The following is a 21064-nucleotide window of genomic DNA, read 5'->3' on the forward strand; positions in this document are numbered from 1 at the left end:
GTGTGCACCAGCATGTTCCTGTGTAAGTTCTGAGGAGACTCTGACCATGTGTGACTTTCTGACCATGACCATCCGTGTAGTAGGGCCTGTGTGTACTGGAGCCTGTGTTTGTTATGGTGTGGTATGTGTTTATAAAAGTGTGAGGGCCTAGCCAAAGGCATGTGTGGGACCTTTGCTGGGATTGTATACAACTATGTCTTTATGCAACTTGGACCAGGTGTCCTCAACTGTGTGTGTGTGTGTGTGTGTGTGTGTGTGTGTGTGTGTGTGTGTGTGTAAAACCAAGTACCTGAGAGAGACTTACTATGAACCTTAGAACTGTGTGTATGTGTCTAATGAAGACTGACTTTCTGGGAATATGACAGTGTATGTCCAACAAAGGCTGTGTATGTGTAACGATAAGTGGGTCTTACTAAAACTAACATACTGTGTACATGCATGACTTTCGAAGACAAATTCTACATATGTATGACTATTTCTACCCAAGGCTCAGTACATGTGTGTGTATGTGTGTGCGTGTGAGTGTGTGTGGATGTGGTGTGCATGTGAGTGTGTGTGTGGATATGGTGTGTGTGTATGTGGTGTGCATGTGAGTGTGTGTGTGGATGTGGTGTGCATGTGAGTGTGTGTGGTATGTGTGTGTGTGTGTGTGTGTGTGTGTGTGTGTGTGTGTGTGTGAGAGAGAGAGAGAGAGGGAGGGAGGAGTGTCCAAATGCATGGTTGTACCTTTGTAACCAAAACTGTTACTGTGTTTGTCTCAAAGACTGTAACTATTTGTCTCTAATCATAGTGTGTGGTTCTTAATGTACACTCTCTGTGTGTGTGTATGTGTAGCATCGAGCCTGCATCTGACCAAGGGTATAACTATGTATCTAAAGACAGCACTCAGCAATAGTGAGTTTGTAACTAATGAAAAATAGAGTAATGAATGAAAATTGTGTGTGTGTGTGTGTGTGTGTGTGTGTGTGTGTGTGTGTTGATTTGAGGAGCCTGATAGCTAAGCCAGGGGGCAAGCCCTGAGTGCATCTGTATTCTTGGAGCACACCAGGGAGCCGCACATCTGTTGCCACGTGGCGGCTCTGTGTCTCTGTGGAAACCTGAACTTGGGAGCTCCCTCTCTTCTGAGCAAGCAGGTTCTCAAGCTGAGTGTGGCCCCTAGCCCTGGGCCGGCCATGTCTACTGGGCTGAGCTGTATGTTCTGCCTTTGGCTGCCCTGGTCCTACTGTGTGCATGGGCCTGCCAGCCATCCTTGGCAGCCTACTGAGCTGGGGTGGGGGACTATTCTGAAACCATCAACTGGTATCAGATGGCATGCTGGGGCTATCAGATGCTACTGGGTGTGCATCCCCCTAGGATTTCTGCCCAATCCCCACCGCCACCCTCATGCACACATGTGCACAGAGGTACAAAATGGGGTTGCCCAGGAGCTTGGGGAACTGGGTGCTGGGTGTGTTTTTTTGGCTCTTTTGCTCTGCCGGAACCCCAGATAGAGAGGTGTATACCCTCCTTGGGCCCCAGGGAAGAGGTGGGAGGATGGGGTTGTGTTGGCTCTGCCGAAGGGGCTGAGTCCCACCCAGTCATCCCTGTGGTGGGGATGAGGAGGCCCCCTTCTCCTTGCCTCCCTCCAGGAGAAAGGGGGCCGGGGTAGGAGAGCCAGGCCCGCCCCTCAGGGTGACCGGGGCCCTTCCTCCCGCACACATGACAAAAAATCCAAGTCCTCTCTATTAATGAGAAAAATGTGCCGTGATTGAGCAGTGGCCAGGGGCCTTTCCCCTCCCAAGCTCTCTAGAAATGATACCGAGATGAAGAGCAGCAAGAAGGTTTTCCCCTCTGAGCCCTGGCCTCTTCTCCCCTCCCCTCCCCTCTCTCCTCTCCTTTCCCCTCTTCTCTCCTCTGTTCTCCTCTGCTCCGCTCTGCTCTCCTCTGCTCCGCTCTGCTCTCCTCTCTTCCCCTTCCCTCCCCTTCTCTCCCTCTCATTCTCCCTCCTCCCATCTCTGGGCTTGTTTGAAACTGTGGAGGAATCTGGCTGGAAGGGGGGAGGGGGCTGAATATTTGGGTTTAAACAGTTCCAGATGGGTTTGGCACGGGCAGAGCAGGAGGAAGTGAGCGAGCGAGCAAGCAAGCAGGGAGGGGAGGGAGGAGAGGGATGGAGTCGGGGAAGGGAGAGGGAGCCAGCGAGGGTGGGAGCCTGAGTTGCCTGCCTGCCTTGCTGCTCTGGGGCTGAGAGAGAGGGAAGGAGGGGAGCAGCTTGGCTCCGATCAGTCCCAGGGCCAGGAATTCTCGGGGCTGCTGGCTGCAGGGGGGACCACTTGGCAGCTTCTCACTCTGTCTCTGTCTCACTGGCTGCTGCTGTCTCCATCTCGCTCTCTGGTTCCTTCAGACAGTCTTGGTGTCTGTGTATTGCTGCTGGCCCAGCCTGGATTCCCAGTCTCCATGAGAGACAGAGGAGTTTAGTGGTTGGGGCCTTGGACTTGGCAGCTAGAAGTCTGCTCAGACAGTTGGGCTGTAAAAGGGGAGGGTTTCAGCACTGCATCTCCGAACCTGTATCCCTGTGCCTCTGCATCTCTGATTAGTTAGGGAGCTTCGTGATTGTCTCCACGCTTTTGTTCTGGTCATCAGTGTCTGTGGAGGTTTGTTTCTATGAGGGAAGAAGTGCTGCGATTTGAGTTTTGGTACCTACTACCTGTGTGACCTTAGGTGGGTCACTTCCTTTCCTCTGCCCTCAAACAAGGTGGTTAGACCTGACTGGTCAGGAGCTGGAAGGGACCTCAGAGGCCATCTATAAATTGCTAACATTTCTATATCACATCAGAGAAGTCACTTGCTCACGATCATGTAACTAGAGGCAGCTAGGTGGCACCATAGTGTGTGAACACCAGGCCTGGAGTCAGGAAGACTTGAGTTCAAATCCAGCCTGGGACACTTACTAGCTGTGTGACCTTGGGCAAGTCACTTTACCCATCTGTAAAATGGAGATCATAATAGCACCCAACTTCCAGGCTTGTCGTGAGGCTCAAATGAGGTAATATTTGTAAGGCATTCATTACAGGGACTGGCACACAGAAGATGCTATTGAAACGTTAGCTAGTATTATCATCGTCACTACTCTTAGTGCCTCAGATGGCATATTTGATCCCAGACCTTTGTGACTCCGAGTCCGGTGCCCAGAGTCCCTTTCTCAAGGCTGCCTCCAGTTGGAGGTGAGTCCCACAGGTAGCTAGTAGCGGAGGCTTGGTTGGAAGCCCAGGTCTGCTGTCTCCCAAGGCCAGGGTCTTTCCTCTGCACAATTTCATGTGGGCCTCCCTGTCTTGCCTGCCCATCTCTGTCCACCTTTGCCCTCCGCTGCTTCATCTCTGCCTCTGTCTCCTGCTCAGAGGCTGGCCTGTCTGGAGCTGTCAGTCTCTCAGTGAAGTTATCTCCCAGGGGTCAGGAGAAGGTACTCTCTCCCTAGGGAATGGCTTCTCATCCCACCTGCCTCTGGGGACACTCTGTCCTAGGTTTCCCTTCCCTCTGCACCCTGACCTATTACAGCTATACACCTGGGTTCTCATATAGGTACCTGAGACCACTGGTGTCAGGACCCTCGAGCTAGCCCAACTCTTCTCAGAGACTGGAGGGGACAGAGTCTGAGGAAGTCTCCTTCTCTTTGGGCTGGGGAAAGTCTTGGGATAATTTGAATTAATTGATGGTTTGGCTTCCTTGTAAGCCAGCGAGCTCCCTGATGCTAGGGAAGATTCAAAAAAATCCTGGATGGCTGATCACTATTAGGTCTGCTGTACTGGCTGGGATGGTGAGGGGTGAGAGGTTGGCCTGCTTGGCCCAAGGCCCTTCCCCCTCTTAGATTCTTGGCTACTTCACCTTTTCTTATATGAAGCAGAGGAAAGACCAGAGGGCATTTTCTTTTCCTGAGGTAGAAGCATTTGCTCCTTGTCCTTATCCTTCCCCTCTACCTGAGTCCTGTTCCTGGGCTTTGGGACCAGCCCTGGCCTCCAGAATGGCCTGAGCCTTGGCAGGGCTAGATCTACTGTTTTGTCCCTTGAGTCAGGGTGCATGCTGTCGTTTGGGATCCCAAGGATTGCTACTACCTTCTCTCTGGCTGGTAATGAGAGGGTGGGGATGGACCATCCGCACTGGCCAGCGCCCGGGAGGAAGGGCCAGGGGTCCCTTAGGCTCATGCCCCTCCCCCTGTAGCCCCTTTACTCTGCTGGGCTGTGTGTGTGTGGTTGGCCCTTTGTGTTGGGCTTGGAGTCAGGGGAGTAAGTGGGACAGCAGGGGTCTGGGCACACACAGCCTTTTGTTCAGGGATAAAGGACCAGGCGGGCTCTTTGTGTGGGGATTAGTAAGGCCCGTAGGTGTATGAACCCGCCTGTAGCTCCAGCCTCATTAACCCAGGCCTTCAGGGTCAGCAACAGATACCGAGCCCTCATCCCCAGGGCTCTGACCTTCAGGACCCCTGCCAGTTCACGGGGCCTCCTTGGGGCTTGGGTCCCAGAGGTGGGAGAGGGAGTGGGGCCCTGGGAGAGGGTCCTTTCAGAGCCTCCTCCTACTGGGCCTTCTGCTGAGGAGCAGCTGGAAGACAGCGGGTGATCTTGTGTACTGGGAGCCTGAGCTCTTGGGTTCAGAGGCTGGCTCTGGCCCTTGCTCCCAGTATAACTAACCCCAATCGTGTCACTCTGGTCCTCAGTTTCCTTCTCTGCAAAATGAAGGGGTTGGAAGAGATAGCTTTGGAGGTTCCTTTTGGCTCCAAATCTGGGGCAGGATCAGTGAAGGGTCCCTTCAAGGTGTTCCCTGAACTCACATCTCCCAGCCCAGGCCCAGGTCTGGTGATGCTTCCCCTTTTTCTGACTCCCTGATTGGGCAACTTCCTTGCCCTTATCTGCTCTGCCTCCCAGGCTAGCTGAGTGTCTGACCTTTCTCTTCTTCCTATTGTCTCCCCCCCCCCACTTTCAGAGACCCTCATGGACACAAAGTGGGTGACATCTGAGCTGGCATGGACACCCCATCCAGAAACTGGGGTAAGACTGCCCTTTCCCCACCCCTGCTCTGCTGAGTGGGACCAACTTCCTCCCTCCCCACTAACCTCTGCTACTCTGGGATGGCATGATCCCAGTCATCCCGAATTTTTCTAGGGCCTAGAAAGCATGGCGGCCTCATTTCTGCACCTGCCCCCACCCTTTGTGTGCCTGTTGGTATTTGATCCCTAGGGCAAAGCCCCTGAAGGGCCATGTCACTGTCATTTTTACCCATCAGCCCAGCTCACTGTCGGCCTCCATTTCTTCCCTTTCCCGGGATGTCAGTTTCCTGACCCTCACCATCTTGATGGCGTTCACCTTGGCTCATCTGCCTCACTCCTGTCTGTGCCTCATGCTCTATCTGACAGTCCAGGCTTTTCCTCTCTCTCTATGTCCCTCAATCAGCCCAGCCCGGCCTCGAGAGGCAGCCTTGTCTATGAAATCTGATTCCAATTTGGCCCCTAGCTGGCTGTGTCACTGGGAGGATGAGTCCTTTGCCCTCTCTGTCATCCGTTTTCCTGATCTATCAAATGATTGGGGTCCAAGTGGGTGATTGCCAAGGTTGAATCTGGCTCTGGTGCTTGGGGCTTCCCTCCCTGACCAGCTCTGAGCTCCTGTCTCTGCTCCACAGTGGGAAGAGGTCAGTGGCTACGATGCGGCCATGAACCCCATCCGGACCTACCAGGTATGCAATGTGCGTGAGAGTAGCCAGAACAACTGGCTCCGGACAGGCTTCATCCGCCGACGAGAGGTCCAGCGGGTGTACGTGGAGATCAAGTTCACTGTCCGGGACTGTAACAGCATCCCCAACATCCCTGGCTCCTGCAAGGAGACATTCAACCTCTTTTATTATGAGGCAGATAGTGATGTGGCCTCTGCCTCCAGCCCCTTCTGGATGGAGAATCCCTATATCAAGGTAGACACGATCGCCCCTGACGAGAGCTTCTCACGCCTTGACGCGGGCCGCGTCAACACCAAGGTGCGCAGCTTTGGGCCCCTCTCCAAGGCTGGCTTCTACCTGGCCTTCCAGGACCAGGGGGCCTGTATGTCCCTCATCTCTGTGCGGGTCTTCTATAAGAAATGCGCCCGCACCATTGCCAGCTTTGCCCTCTTCCCGGAGACCCTCACAGGGGCTGAGCCCACCTCTCTGGTCATTGCTCCTGGCACCTGTATCCCCAATGCCGTGGAGGTCTCAGTGCCACTCAAACTGTACTGCAATGGGGATGGCGAGTGGATGGTGCCCGTTGGGGCCTGCACCTGTGCAGCCGGCTATGAACCCAGTGCCAAGGAGACTCAGTGTCAAGGTGAGTGAAGGTGGCATGGGCATGGGCCTGGCATGGCTCTGGCCTTGGCAGGTAAGGGAGTAGGGGAGAGAAGAGGGAAGGACAGCTGATTCGCCCAGATTCATGGCTATCTGCCCAGTCTCCCTAATCCTAGTTGGTGCCAGTTCCCACTCAAGGTGAATTGGGCCCTGAGGGCTGGGCTGAATGGGGGTGTTTGTTTAGGGGGAATTAGAGGGGGATCGAGAAGAGGGGAGCCCTGTCAGATAGAGACTCCCTGAGATTGCTGGATCCCTCCTGTCAGAGCATCTGCTAGGCCTGTTACTGAAAAGGCTGAGACATAAGACCATGGAGCTATTTCGTCACTGACTGAGCAACTTTTTAAAAATTATTTTTCAAAAATAATAATAATAATAAATATAATAATAACAAAGTGGCATCGTAGCCACTTTTTCTCTTTATATCACAATTGTTTCTGGAACTACTCAACCCTCCTTCCCCAGATTGACCTCTCCCTCAAAACAAAGCCACCTGGTACAGAGATGATGTCTGGCCTGACAATGTATACAGCATTTTGCCCTTGTAGTCCCCCACCTTTTGCCTTGATGAGGTGGTATTTTCCTTAACTGTTCTCCAAGACCAGGATTGTCTTGTCAATGATTTTTGGGGGGCCAGATTGGTTACTATGCAGGCTAACAGGGAGGAGGGTGGGGCTACTTCTGAACTCTTGGGGTCATGTGACCTGTTCTTTCTAAGACACTTTTACTTCCACTATTTCTTTCGATCCTGATAATAAGCCTGTAAGATCAATGGGATGGCTATTACCATTTTCCAGATGAGGGTCCAGAGAGGTTGGGACTTGCCTTAGGTTGCATGGCAGCTGGGATTCCTGCCCCATTCTCCTGACTGAGTAGTCAGTGTTCTTCCCATAATACCTAGCTGCCCAACACAAGGCATTTCTGAAGAGGAATCTCCCTGCTCCCTCCAGGCTAATTTCCTGGCCCCTAAATGTGGACAGACTCTGGGGACCAGGCAGGAGAGGCTGGAAGTCCTGCTAGACCTAGCTCCCTGGGCTTGAACTTGGAGCTAGGGAGCCCAAGGGCTAGGATGCTGTCTGGAGTCCTCATCGGGGAGAGAGGGAGGGCTGGCAGGGAAGGGCACTCTGCAGGGCGCAGGCAGAAAATGCTTTTGGGTTCCCTTAGCAACTGGCCACGGCCACTTTTAGCAAGGAATGGAGCAGCGGAGAGGGGGAGAGGCCCAGAGAGAGGAGCAAGGGAGCAGCCTGGAGGGGTGGCTCCCACCCACCCTGGGTACAAGAGTGTGGCCGAGCCCTGAGGGTGGGCATGGTCCCCAGCGCCAGCCAGCCCTGCCTTGGGGGAATAAGGGTAAATACTAGAAAACAGGAGAGGGGTGGGTGATGGAGCCATTTCATTATATCAGTGTGCTGGATATATAGTTGGAGATGGGGTCGGCTTGGGTGGCAAATGAAGATTGGAGACATTAGCATGCAGTGGGTGTGAGTGAGCACTGTCAGAAGATCAGAGCTGAGAGGGACCCCAAGACCATCGAGTCCAACTAGATAGTCCAACCACCTCACTTTACAGCGGGGGAAACTGAGGCACGGGCAGGTTAAACAACAAAGGATGACAGGCTCATAGATCTAGAATTGGAGGGGCTCTCAGAAGCCATGTGGTCCCACCCCTTTATTGAAAGGATGAAGAAACTGAGGCCCACTGAGATGTGCAAGACTGCAGGACAATAGGTCAAGAGCTAGAAAGGACTTCCGAGGCCTCTAATCCAGTCCCCTCCTTTTACAGAGGAGGACCCAGGTAGCAAGCATCACAGGCATGCTGGGCTTGGATTCTGGAGGACCTGGGTTCAGATCTTCCTTCTGATGCTTCCCAGCTATGTGGGTGTAGACAAATCCCTTAGCCTGGACACTTCCATTTCTTAATCTGCGGAATGCGAATGACCATAGGAAGCTGCAGCACCTCCTGTTGAGATCAAATGATGTGATCTGTGAAGGGTCTTTGCAGCCTTAAAGCACCATGGAAATGTCAGCTCGAGCTCATTGGAATTCTCATGGGAGTTTACATTTTATGGTACTTTCTGACGAGCCTCCTTGTCACCTACTGGCTGTGTGACTCTGGCCAAGTTACTTAACCTCTCGGTTCCCTGGGCAACACCTTAACACCAAAAGTTGCAGAACCAGGTGCTAAATCCTCACTGGAAACTCCCTCCATAGATGAAATCATAGATCTGGTGTTTTTGTTTTTTTTTAAGGATTATTATTGCTATTCAGCTGGGTTAAGGTAGGCTCTGGGGCAACAAGGAAGCATTTTAATAGAATGCCAATGCTATTTTTGTTGGATTGGAATCCAAACTTTGAGTCAGGTCTTGGGTTCTAATCCTAACTTACACACAGTGTGGCCTTGGGTAAGTCACTTTACTTTGGGACCTCATCAGTGTTCAATTCAAATTCAAACTCAACAAATAAGTGTTCCTTAAAAGACCTACTGTGTGCTCAGTACTGGGGATGCACAGATGCTTGTTGGCTGTCCTGGACCATCTCTGGGGTCCCTGGAAGCTCTGATATCTTACGACAGGACCAGCAGCTTCTCTCTCGGCCTCCTTGCCATTCTCAGCATATGCTGAGAGCCCCTCAGCTTTCCATCGCTCAGCGCAGGCTTCTCTGTGCATGGTCCCCTGGTGGGTGCTGAGCACTCTACTGGTCGTCTCCTTGAGACTGCTCCAGAAACTTGTTAGGGAGATGCCCGAGGGTCTTGGCCATTACTTGTCTCTTCCACCCACAACCCAGGCTGGGCCTGGAGATCTCACTATTCCTTACCCTGCTGCCCCCAGGGGCCATCAAGAATAATAGGGTCACTGTTCTCAGTGAAAGAATTGATGGGGGGGGGCAGAAAGAGGTTTGGAGGGTCCCAAGATCCTGGTCATTTCTGGGTATTCTGGAGAGCTAGTTCCTTCTGGAGCCACAGGGTGACCTGGCAGGGGTCTGGGGCTCCCCTGAAGTGGCAGGCCTTTGTTAATCTGAGTGGAAAGGGGTTCTACTACCAGCCCCTCGGTGGTCTCTTCCTCCTCCGCCTTGTTCCAAGTCCAACAAGCCCATGCTGGCCAGGTGGCAAGGCTGACGTAGTCCCTGAGGCCCCCAGGCTGGGGGCAGGGTGGAGATGGGAGGGGGGGAAATCCGATGACACTGGGTTTCCATGGGGCCAGAAGGGCCCTTTGTTACTATGGCTGGGATTGGGCAATCTTGGCATTACCCTGGGGTCTGGGAAGGGAGGGGAGGGGGAGCCAAGGCCCATACTAGGGAGGGTCTCAAAGACCTTGCTGAATCATGCAGAGAGTTTTTTTCATGGGGAAAGGGGTCTAGTTTCCCTTTGGCCTGAGAGAGGAATGACCAGATTTTCTGTTCCATGATCTCTGGTAGCCTGTCCCCCTGGGAGCTTCAAGGCAAAACAGGGAGAGGGACCCTGCCTCCCTTGCCCACCCAACAGCCGCACAACGTCTGCTGCCGCCACCATCTGTATTTGCCATAACAACTTCTATCGTGCTGACTCTGACCCTCCTGACAGTGCCTGCACCAGTGAGTAACCCTTGAACTCTGACTTCTGGCCCTGACTTTGACCCAGGATGGGGGCAGGGCGGCGGTGTATGGTATTTTCTCTTCCACCAGTCCCCCTTATTTTCTCAAGCTAGCTGGTGCAAAGAGCCTTACTGAGGGCAGCCAGCTACGGTTTTGCAACAGGGCAAATGGAGAGAGGTCAAATCTTCCTGGCCCACCCCAAGGGGGGTGCTTTGTCTCTTCTTTGCTGTCTGTCTGTACTTTCATTAAGGTAGAAGCCTGGGTGGTGGGATGGGAATGGTCCTCCTGGAGGAGAGGAAGCTTCCCTCTCCCCTCCCCCCAGCAGTTCATGCCCTTGCCCTCCCCTACCTCATCACCCTCCCCCTGATGCCTCCTTCTCCACTGTCCACCAGCTGTGCCGTCCCCACCCCACAGCGTGATTTCCAATGTGAATGAGACCTCGCTGGTGCTAGAGTGGAGTGAGCCGAGGGACCTGGGGGGCCGAGACGACCTCCTCTATAACGTCATCTGCAAGAAGTGCCAAGGGAGCCCTGGGACATCAGGCCTGGCTAGCTGCTCCCGCTGTGATGACAATGTGGAGTTTGTGCCCCGGCAGCTGGGGCTGACGGAGCGGCGGGTACACGTGAGCCGGCTGATGGCCCACACACGCTACAGCTTTGAGGTGCAGGCTGTTAATGGGGTCTCCGGCAAGAGCCCCCTGCCACCACGCTACGCTGCTGTGAACATCACCACCAACCAAGCTGGTGAGGAAGGGCTCTGAGGGCTAGGGCAAAGCCCGCCCTGGCCACCCTAGTTACAGCTCTTCGGACCAGCCAGAAAATCACAGGGACTGAGGGAAGAGAGAGTGCCAAACAGCCTCAGGGTCAAGACTAGATCAGAAGATCAGGGCTTGGGGTCACTGGTGAGATGAAAGTGGCCTGCCAGGGGTGGGTGGGGCACAACATCCAGACAGGTGCCTAGGCATGCCCCGCATTGTCTCTAGACCATGGTCTCAAATGGGGCGTGGGTTCAAGAGCTGCTTTTTCTAATCCTACCCAACCCAACAAGTGCTAGCTGTGTGTGTCAGGGGATAAGGATACAAAGATGGAATGAAAAGTGATTCCTGCCCTCAGGGAGTTTACATTTTACTGGGATTTTCTGGAGGTAAAGGATGAGAACACCTGTTCCTGTCTTCAGGGCCCTTCAAAAGGCTGTATCAGGCCCCTGGGAGGATGCCGTCAGACTCTTTACTTAGGGTGGAATCCTGACTACTTCCTGAGTAGGCCCTTGAGCCTTGGCCTGTGGGTCTGAGACCATAAATCTAGACCTGGGAGGCACCTCAGAGGCCATCCTGTCCAACTCCCTTATTTGCAGAGGTAGAAACTGAGGCCCAGGAGGGGAAGTGAGTGGCAGGTCAGCCAGGCAGTGTCATAGGCAGAATTTGAACCCAGGTCCCAAAGCCCCAGAGTCAGAGCTCTTTCCCCTGCATTGTGTTGTCTCTGGGTGGATTTAGGGAATGGGCCCTGTTCATGGTGGGGAGTGGAGGACCAGGGAAGCTGGAGTATGACTTCTCCCCTCTGCCCCCAGCTCCATCCGAGGTTCCCACCATGCGTCTGCACAGCAGCTCTGGAAGCAGCTTGACCCTGTCCTGGTCTCCCCCGGAGCGACCCAATGGCATCATCTTAGACTATGAGATGAAGTACTTTGAGAAGGTTAGTGCAGTGTGTGTTTGCACATGTATGTTATATGGGTTTGTACTGTGTGTATGTGTGTCTGTACATGAGAGTGCATGGCTGTGTTTGCATCTGTGTATGCAAGCAGGTATACAATGTGTGTTTGTACTGTGTGCACATATGTTTGTACATGAGAGTGCATGGGTGTGTGCAGGCAGATATGCATGTGTGTACTGTGTATGAGGTTTTTTAGCATGAGTGTGCAAATATGTGCATACGTGTCTGCACATGTGTGAGCATGCAGGTATGCTCATATGGGTTTGTCCTCTGTGCGTGCATTTCATTTGCACACAAGTGTGTGTGGGTATGTTTGCACATGTGTGCGTACTTGTCTGTGCATGTGTCGGGGACAGAGCTAGGGGCCAAGGAAGGGCCTGGGAGAAGCAAAGTTGGGGTTGGAGTCCTGTGAGTCAGACCCATGGGGATGAAGAAAGGGGGAGCTAAAGATGGAGGGTGATCGAGCACCCATTCATCATTCAGAAAATATCCATTAAGCACCTGCCATCTATTCAGAAGCAAGAGCAGGGTCTTACGTTCTGCTGTGAGGGGGTCCCCGAACATTATTCTGTGATGATGACCTACTAACAACCCGGAGAATCCCAAGGGGTCTCCTGTGCTTGCATGAGGAGGGAGACCACTCCAGGCAGGAGAGTCAGCCTGGGCAAAGACACAGGCCTGGTGGCTGGAAATGTAATCCCAAGTCAGTCTCAAGTAGATGAGTTAGCCTGGAACAGAGACAGCAGGAAGGGGAGCCTTCTACACTGATTAGGGCCAGATTGGAGAAGGTTTTCAAGGCCGACAGAGGTGGTAGCATTATATCTTAGAGGCAATAGGGAGCTAGCTGCTAAAGGCTCTTGAGCAGGGGAGTGGCCTCTCAGAGCTGCACTTGAGTCAGATGGTTTTGGAAGCTGTGAGGAGGATGAATTGGAGTAGGGAGACACTTGAGGCATCGACACCAATTGGGAAGTTATTGCCCTAGTCTAAATGAGAGAACACTGGGCCTGGAGTCAAGAGGAACAGAGTTCAAATCCAGCCTCAGACACTTCCTAACTGTGTGACCCTGGGCAAGTCACTTAACCCTGTTTGCCTCAGTTTCCTCATCTGTAAAGTGAGCTGGAGGAGGAAATGGCAAACCACTCCAGTATCTCTACCAAGAAAACCCCACATGGGGTCACAGAGAATCAGACATGACTGAAAACTACTGAACAATAAATGAAAGATGATGTGGGAGGGGCTTAGAGTGTGGCTGTCGGAGTGGATTTGTCCATGGGAAGGGACAAGTAAGGAGTGGACTAGTGAGGGCTGGAGTGACTTCCCTGGCACTGCAATGCATGGGGGGTTCTAGGAGAGCCATGTCTCTGCTTCCTTCCCCAAAGGATGTGAAGATCCCTCCTCCATTTGTCCCCAGACTAAAAGGAAGGGGACCCTCTAGGGTGGGGGGAGGGGTGGAAGGGGTGCCTTTCAGAGCCCCCCATGGCCCTCTCTGACCTCTGCAGAATGAGGGTGTCGCTTCCACGGTGACCAGCCAGAGGAACTCCGTGCAGCTGGATGGTCTGCGGCCAGACGCATGTTACGTGGTCCAGGTCCGAGCTCGGACTGTGGCTGGCTATGGCCAGTACAGCCACCCTGCTGAGTTTGAGACCACAGGGGAGAGAGGTGAGCAGCTCCCAGGCAGCCCTCTCCTACCTTCTAAATCCCTCTGCTTTACTCGTTCTTAAATTGCTATGAATTCTGGTCATTCCCGGAAATGTCTCTTCCCCTCCTTCCCTCCAAATTGAATCCTCCCTTGTGATAGTTAAAATGAAGGAAGATCACCCTGTACCATGATTACACCTGATAGTGTATTCTGTACAGTAGTACCCCTCCACACACACACCCCTTTCTGCCCAGAGGAGAGGTATCCTTCATTATCTGTCCCCTGGGGCCTTTACTGGAAGCATCTGGCTTCCTTTGAGTGATCTTGGTCATCATTGAGATGGTTCTTCTGGTGCCGCTCACTCCTCTTGCATGCGTTCATGCCAGTCTTCCTATGTTTCTCAGGATTCCTTACATTCTCTCTTCCTTGAACCTAAATGCTTTCCCTCCTGCCCAGGGTCCTGGTTGGTTGGTGGAGGGGACTCCCTCCTGACGCTCTCTCAAACACTTTTTCCTATCTTTAGGTTCAGGGGCCCAACAACTCCAAGAACAGCTTCCCCTCATCGTGGGCTCAGCTACCGCCGGCCTGGTCTTCCTCGTGGTGGTTGTGGTCATTGCCATCGTCTGCCTCAGGTCCGCTCCCCCTCCCTCTGACAGCAGTCCTGGGGACCCCAGATCAGATAGTGCTCCCCTGGCCTAAACAGTGTCCCACTTCCCCAACCCCTCTGAGACCACCTTCTTCCAAGAGCTCCCCACAGTGTCCCTGGTGCCTCTAGCCTGGACACATGGGATCCTGGAGCTTCAGCTAGAGGCTAACTCCCTCATTTCACTGAGGAGACTGAGGCTGAGAGAGGGAAGTGACAAAGGAAAGACCTTCAAGACTATCTAGTCCAATTCCCTTCTTTTACTGAGAAGGTGGTGAGTGACTTTACAGAGGTCACGGAGGAGCTTTGTGCCAGAGGCAGGAGTTGAACCTAGGTCCTCCAATGTCCCACTCTATCCATTAAATGATGAATTCTCTCTGCTGGCTGGAGTTTGCCCACATCCACCCTCTTGGAGCCAGACAAAGAGGTGTGTACATGGGGGTATCTCCATGACTGACCCCTGTGTTTTCTCTCCTCCAGGAAGCAGCGCCATGGTTCTGACTCAGAATACACAGAGAAGCTTCAGCAGTACAGTAAGTGATGAGAAGGGCAGTCTTTCTGCTCCCCAGGGAGCCTAGGAGCTCTAGGTTCCTCCCCACTAGGGGCTTTCTGTCCCACCTTTGCTTTCCTCAAGCCCCACTTGGGTTTGGGGGACGTGAACAGCATGCACTCATTCTGCTCTCCTCCTGGGTGCCTAGCACTGTGCTAAGATTCTCAGAGGCCTGAGATATGGTCCATGACCTCAAGTAGGGTCTAGTCTCACTGGGAGAGATCAGACATGCAGACTGGGAACAATCTGGTGCTGGATCATCCACTGATGAGCAAACAATTATTAGGCACTTACTCTGGGTCAGGCACCACGCTGGCTGCTGGGGGCACAAGACCACGGATGAAATATTCCCTTCCCTCAAGAAGCTTACATTCTTTTTTTTAAAAATTGTGAACCAGAAAATCCTCAATGAATATGCACATTTCAACATGCAAAGAATGCCAGAAAAGAAGAATTATTCTTGAAACTGTGACTCGAGTCCATCCAAGGAGCCCAGATTCTAGTAGGGAAGATCACATGTACACATAAAGAAATGTTTGTAGGATAGCACCCAGGTCACAGGCCTGCAAGCTTAGAGCCAGAGTAGGCTTCAGAGGCTGAGGGGGGAAGGGGCTTGCCAAAGGGCCCGCAGGCAGGAAGTCAAAACGCTGATATTCGCACCTGAGTCTGGTGCTCTGCTCACTGTCCCATCCTCTAGCACTGGTAACTAGGGAGATGAGGGCAAGTCAGCAAGGTCCTCATGTGGGAGGTCACCTTTGTGTGTGGAGGTATCCTAAGAGGTAAAAGTGAGGAGTGAGTACATTCCAGGCAGGGAGAAGGGAAATGGAGAAGCATGATGTACTGTGTGGTCCTGCAGTCATTAGGCTATGGCCAGGACGTGGTGGTGCTCAGGGCAGGAAGAAGGCGATACTAAAGGATGAAGCTGTTTTGGCCAGGTAGAGAGGGGGACATAGCGCCCTAGAGATGAGTGGCTATTTGGAGGGTGCAGAGAGGAAGTGGGGACACAGGCCAAGTGGGAGGGTGGGGGATAATGAGGAGACCAGTCCAGCTGGAGCCAGGCAGGAGCTTATGAGGGTCTGGACTAAGCTGGTGGCCATGGCCTGAGAGATGCCCAGGGAAGACATGGGAGCCCTTGGGGACTGCCAGGGGACTGGGCAACAAGGGGCCACAGAGGATGCTTCATCATTGGCTGCCACTTTTGCCAGCAGGCAGGCAGGATGAGAAGGGTTTTTCCTTGAATTTGGCGCTCACTGGGACTCCTGCTAGGGGCAAAGGTTAAAGAAAAGTTATTTCCAGTCAGCCTCTGATCTCCTTCAGGTGACCCCTCTGAGCTCCCTAAACTGCTAAAATGGGCGATACAGTCCTCTCAGTCCCTCCAAAATAGGTGGAAAAGGAGACTCCCAAATGTCACTGTAGTTCTGCCAAGCCCATCCCCTTAAGGATGGCCAATCTGAGTGCCACCTCTTCCCTCCCCCCTCCAGGAGCCCTGCCCCTCCCTGATCCCTCTCTTCTGCCCCCAGTTGCCCCTGGCATGAAGGTTTATATCGATCCCTTCACTTATGAAGACCCCAATGAGGCTGTGAGGGAGTTTGCCAAAGAGATCGATGTCTCTTGTGTCAAGATTGAGGAGGTGATCGGAGCTGGTGAGTCACCAGGGATCGGGGAGGGAGGAAGCAGATATCTGGTTGGCCACATGGTCCCTCTAGGCAGGGGCTCTTGCCCTTTGTTTATCATAGGTCCCTTTGGCATGGGCTGGTGCCTTCTCCAAATGACGTTCTTAAATACAGAAAGTAAAATCTGTTGGATTCCTAAGGAAAACAATTTTTATTGACATGCACTCATCAAAATATATAGAGAGAAAAGTTCACAGCCCCCAGATTAAGATCCCACCTCTAGGGAAGCTGTGGGTGGAGAGGGTCCCTGAGACAGGTGGGCATTAGAGCCTGAAGCCTGGGGGGACTCTGTCTACTTTAGTGAGCACTTTTGCCCCTCCTGTGTGCCAAGCATTGTATCTGGGGCTCTATCCACAAATCCTAAACCATCCCAGCCGGGAAGGGACGAGTTGAGTGAATCCGAAAGGGATAGCATGTGACCCATGGCCTGTGACCTGCAGGGGAGTTTGGCGAGGTGTGTAGGGGCCGACTGAAGCAGCCAGGCCGCCGGGAGCTGTTCGTGGCCATCAAGACCCTGAAGGCCGGCTACACAGAAAGGCAGCGGCGAGACTTCCTGAGCGAGGCCTCCATTATGGGCCAGTTTGACCATCCCAATATCATCCGCCTGGAGGGTGTAGTCACCAAGAGCCGGCCCGTCATGATCCTCACGGAGTTTATGGAGAACTGTGCCCTCGACTCCTTCCTCCGAGTGAGTCCCCAGTCCCAGAAACTGCTCCCTGGTGGTGTTTGTGTTCCCCAAGTGTATTCACATCTCTTAACACGTCTGATCTTCACAGTTCTGGGAGGGCAGGCAAGGCAAATAATCTTAGCTCTACTTTACAAATGAGCAAACTGAGTCTCAGAGAAATTAAACAACCTATCCAAGGCCATAGAGCTGAATAGAACTCAAATCTGGGTCCTCAGCTGCCTAATCCAGGTTCTTTCACCTACCCCGGTCTTCTTCCTCTTCTTGCCTAGGATCAAAGAATCTGAGTCATTCCAGTGTCTGGCTAGTCTAACCCACACCTGAAAAGAAATCCCCTCCCTAACATACCTGACAAGCGGTCATCTAGTCTCTATCTGAAGACGGCCAGAGAAGGCAGAGGTGGTGAGGCAGAAAGAATGCCAAGACTCAGTTTCTTCCTCCATAAAATGGGGATAATAATAGATGCCCAGGCATCTCTAACAGTATTCATTGCAGAGCAGGTGCCTGTGTGCATTGGCAGAGGGGATTAACTATGCCCCAAATCAGAGTGCAGAGACAGCCTGCCTCCGAGTGTGGAAAATCCATGCCCAATCCCTTCTCTGTGACCCTGGACAGGGAACTTCGCCTCCCTCTCTAAGATCCTTAGAGATGTGGCTAAGCTGCATTGGGAGAGTGCCCCGCCTTGATCCAGTCCCAGGTCTGGATCCTGACTGGTCCCAAAGGACAGCAGTGCCCCCTCTCCCGGGTGGGTGGTGAGGCTCAGACAAGTTTGAGCATAAAAGATGTTATAAACCTTAAAGAACCATGCCCTGACCCCTCCCCATGGAGTCCTGAGCACCAAGCTATGGGTCACAGGCAGACTGTCATCCTCCTTGGTCCCCAAAGGTCAAGGTGCTCCCTTTCCTCCCTTCTTTGAAGAGGTGGGGGACTGTGGGTATGGAACATTGTATACAACACTCACTTTTCTCCAATATGTTGGTTAGTGCTTCTGAATTGTTTGGTCACTCTCCCTCCCTCTTTTTTTCTTTGTTATTAGGGATAGCTCTCTGGGAAGGGGAAGAGAAGGGGCACCTTGGGAAATATGGATGATGTTAAAACAATGGATATCAATTAAATTTTAATTTTTCAAAGGGAGAGAAGGCACCCTGCCATACACACACACACACACACACACACACACACACATGCATGCATGTATACGCACATACACATGCACATGCACACATACATGCACACTCCAAATAGGGGGGATCCAGGTCACTTGTCACTCCTGGGGGAAAGGGAAGCTTTAGCGGAAAGGAGGGCACAGGCTGCAGCCTAAGCCTGTGTATTCCTACTTTCCAGCTGAATGACGGGCAGTTCACCGTGATCCAGCTGGTGGGCATGTTACGGGGCATCGCAGCAGGCATGAAGTACCTGTCTGAGATGAACTATGTCCACCGGGACCTGGCTGCCCGGAACATCCTGGTGAACAGTAACCTAGTCTGCAAAGTCTCTGACTTCGGCCTCTCCCGGTTTCTGGAGGATGACCCTGCCGACCCCACCTATACTAGTTCATTGGTACGGGTCATGGAATCATGGGGTGGGGGAGGAGGCGGGGGAGGTGGTGCCAGCTGGGTGGGGACACCTTGTGGGTGGGAGCCAGCCCTGAATCCACGGTGAAGAGCCCGTGTGTCCCTCCCTACCAGGGTGGGAAGATCCCCATTCGATGGACAGCCCCTGAAGCTATCGCTTACCGAAAGTTCACATCGGCCAGTGATGTCTGGAGCTATGGCATCGTCATGTGGGAAGTGATGAGCTATGGAGAAAGGCCCTACTGGGACATGAGTAACCAAGATGTAAGTGGAGACTGGGGGACTAGAGAGAGGGAGTGGGCCATGCACATAGACCAGCATTGATTCATTTCATTCAGTTCGACAGACTCTTATTAAGTAGGAGTAGTGAAAAGTACGGTGAAAATTGGCCTGAATGTGGAGCCCCAGGGCCTAGGGTCCTCACTTACTGTGTGACCTTGGACAGGTCACCTGCTTTTCTTGGTGGGCTGCCTCTAAGATCCTTTCGAGCTCTAAATTTATGACTTTGGGCATGTCTCTCCCTCTCTCTGGGCCTCAGTTTCCTCACCTGTGAAATGAGGGGCTTGGAGCTCTGAGCTCCCGTCCAGCTCTAAAGGCAGCATCTGAAGGCACTACTATGTGCCAAGCATCCCACCAGACAAAAGTGAGCCCGTCCTTGCCCTCCAAAAGCTTACCTTTGACTGGACAGAAGCAGTTTATTAAGTGCTTGCCAGGAGGCCTGAACCATTGCTCTGCGAAGAGTGAAGGAGAGTGAGAACACTGTCAGCTGCAGGGGATTGGGGAAAGTTAAGTTTCAATGGGAGGGGACAATTCTGAAATGGAGAGATGGTGAGGAGGAAGCATGGATCAGGGAAACGCCAGCCTGATGCTCAGGTTTGGGACTTTGGGAGCCCCCAGGGCAGATGGCTCATGCCTCCTGGGCATCTCTCTCCCTCCCTCCCGGCACCAGGTGATCAATGCCGTGGAGCAGGATTACCGCCTGCCACCCCCCATGGACTGCCCCACTGCCCTGCATCAGCTCATGCTCGACTGCTGGGTGCGGGACCGGAATCTTCGGCCCAAGTTTGCTCAGATCGTCAACACCTTGGACAAGCTCATTCGGAATGCTGCCAGCCTGAAGGTCATTGCCAGCGTCCAGTCTGGGTACGTCCCACCTCCCCCCTCCCACTTGTCATATGCCCCAGGCTCTCACCCTCTCCTAGCTCCCTCCCTGGGGCTTCACATCTTCCTCTCTTCTCCGCCCAAAGGGTGTCCCAGCCACTGTTAGACCGAACCGTCCCTGACTACACCACCTTCACCACGGTGGGGGACTGGCTGGACGCCATCAAGATGGGACGGTACAAGGAAAGCTTCGTCAGTGCCGGCTTTGCCTCCTTCGACCTCGTTGCCCAGATGACCGCAGAGTGAGTGTCCGTTTAGTCAGCAGTGGGAAGGGGCCTGAGTCCCAGCTCTGCCACTGACTGTAGAAGTGACCTTGGGCCAATCTTGGAGGGCCATTCTCCATGACTACTAAGGTCCAGACCCCTTCACTGGTCCAGTATCCCTTAACTTCTCTGAAAATCTGTTTCCTTGTTTGTAAAATGAGGACCAGGTTTCAATCCAGTCTGATGTCATTGTGATCTTCGGTGATACAGTGGGAAAAACTCCATCTTTAGAAGACCTTATTTCTGTCCCTTACTACCTGTACGACCTTGGACAAATCATTTCCTTTCTCTGGGACTCAGTTTCCCCATCTGAAAGATCAAGGCATCAGGCTTCTTGGTCTCTCAGGTCCCTTCTAATTGGAAATTTAAGATCCTCTAAATACAAGGTCCAATTCGAGAAGCATCTATTAAGCTTCTGCTGCGTACAAGGCACTGGTGATCAAAGACAAAAATGAATCAGTGCTGGCCATCAAAGAGTGTATATACATTCAATTGAGGGAGACAGCATGTGCGTGCATGCATGTGTGTATGTGTATGCATGTATGTGTGTGCATGCATTCATGTGGGGGGTACATGCATTGTCTGTGTGTGTTTATCAGAGTATCAGTCAATCAGTAATAATTTAAGTGCCTACTATGTGCATGACACTGAGAGGTGCTAGTGATTAAAAGACTATCTTGAGATAGGCCCTGCCCTCAAGAAATTTACCTTCTACTTAGAGGGGGAAAATATGTGTTAGGAGAAGTCAAGGCAAAATTCTTAGAGTCATTTTGGATTGTGGAGGGGGTGGTGGTGCTAACACCTGGGGGAATTGGGAAAGGCCTCTTGGAGGAGGTGGGGTTTGGCCTGAACCCAGAACCCTGGAGCCTGAGAATTCTGGGAGAATCCCTAGAATGCCCAGAGAAGTAAGGAGGGAGAGCATTCCTGGCCAGAAAGGGTAGGTGGGTTCTCCGCCACTCTCAAGGGGAGGAGTCCTGGGCACAAAGGAGGCTGACCAATTGTCTTTTACCCCCCCATTCTTCCCCCCCAACCCCTAGGGACCTGCTCCGGATTGGAGTGACTTTGGCCGGACACCAGAAGAAGATCCTAAGTAGCATCCAGGATATGAGGTTGCAGATGAACCAAACACTGCCTGTGCAGGTCTGACCCCCACGAGCAGCCCCGGACAGCTCCGGGGTGCCACAGGGACTCTCAAGTGGCCAGACATTCGGACATTTGGATGCTTGGTCAGGGCTGCGGCCCCAAAGTTCACAATGTGTCGGGGCAGCAAC

General features: G+C 52.8%; 1 protein-coding gene across 2 annotated transcripts; it reads left to right on the forward strand.

The window, feature by feature from the left end:
* The first annotated feature begins 4922 nt into the window (after nucleotides 1-4922).
* EPHB3 (EPH receptor B3) lies at nucleotides 4923-20939 on the forward strand. 2 transcript variants are annotated; one of them, XM_036767276.1, is made up of 17 exons: nucleotides 4923-5015; nucleotides 5644-6316; nucleotides 9741-9896; nucleotides 10289-10639; nucleotides 11463-11593; nucleotides 13105-13264; nucleotides 13774-13876; nucleotides 14307-14316; nucleotides 14375-14420; nucleotides 15524-15535; nucleotides 15958-16080; nucleotides 16551-16798; nucleotides 18140-18355; nucleotides 18484-18633; nucleotides 19319-19512; nucleotides 19617-19772; nucleotides 20831-20939. In XM_036767276.1, the coding sequence occupies exons 1-17, from the start codon at nucleotides 4959-4961 to the stop codon at nucleotides 20937-20939; spliced, it is 2895 nt and encodes a 964-aa protein (XP_036623171.1). In that variant the 5' UTR covers nucleotides 4923-4958. The 2 variants fall into 2 exon arrangements, with proteins under 2 accessions (XP_036623171.1, XP_036623170.1); XM_036767275.1 differs by lacking the exons at nucleotides 14307-14316; nucleotides 15524-15535 and having other exon boundaries at nucleotides 4956-5015; nucleotides 11463-11587; nucleotides 13768-13876; nucleotides 14368-14420.
* The last annotated feature ends 125 nt before the right edge of the window (nucleotides 20940-21064 follow it).

Source organism: Trichosurus vulpecula, chromosome 7, assembly GCF_011100635.1.
Source record: "Trichosurus vulpecula isolate mTriVul1 chromosome 7, mTriVul1.pri, whole genome shotgun sequence".
Taxonomy (NCBI): domain Eukaryota; kingdom Metazoa; phylum Chordata; class Mammalia; order Diprotodontia; family Phalangeridae; genus Trichosurus; species Trichosurus vulpecula.

Excerpts from the sequence above, each read along its gene's own strand:
- EPHB3 (XM_036767276.1), top strand. The coding sequence starts at position 4,959 with ATGGACACAAAGTGGGTGACATCTGAGCTGGCATGGACACCCCATCCA. Across the intron at positions 5,016-5,643 it reads CACCCCATCCAGAAACTGGG|TGGGAAGAGGTCAGTGGCTA; the intron begins GTAAGACTGCCC and ends TCTGCTCCACAG. Across the intron at positions 16,081-16,550 it reads TGAGGAGGTGATCGGAGCTG|GGGAGTTTGGCGAGGTGTGT; the intron begins GTGAGTCACCAG and ends TGTGACCTGCAG.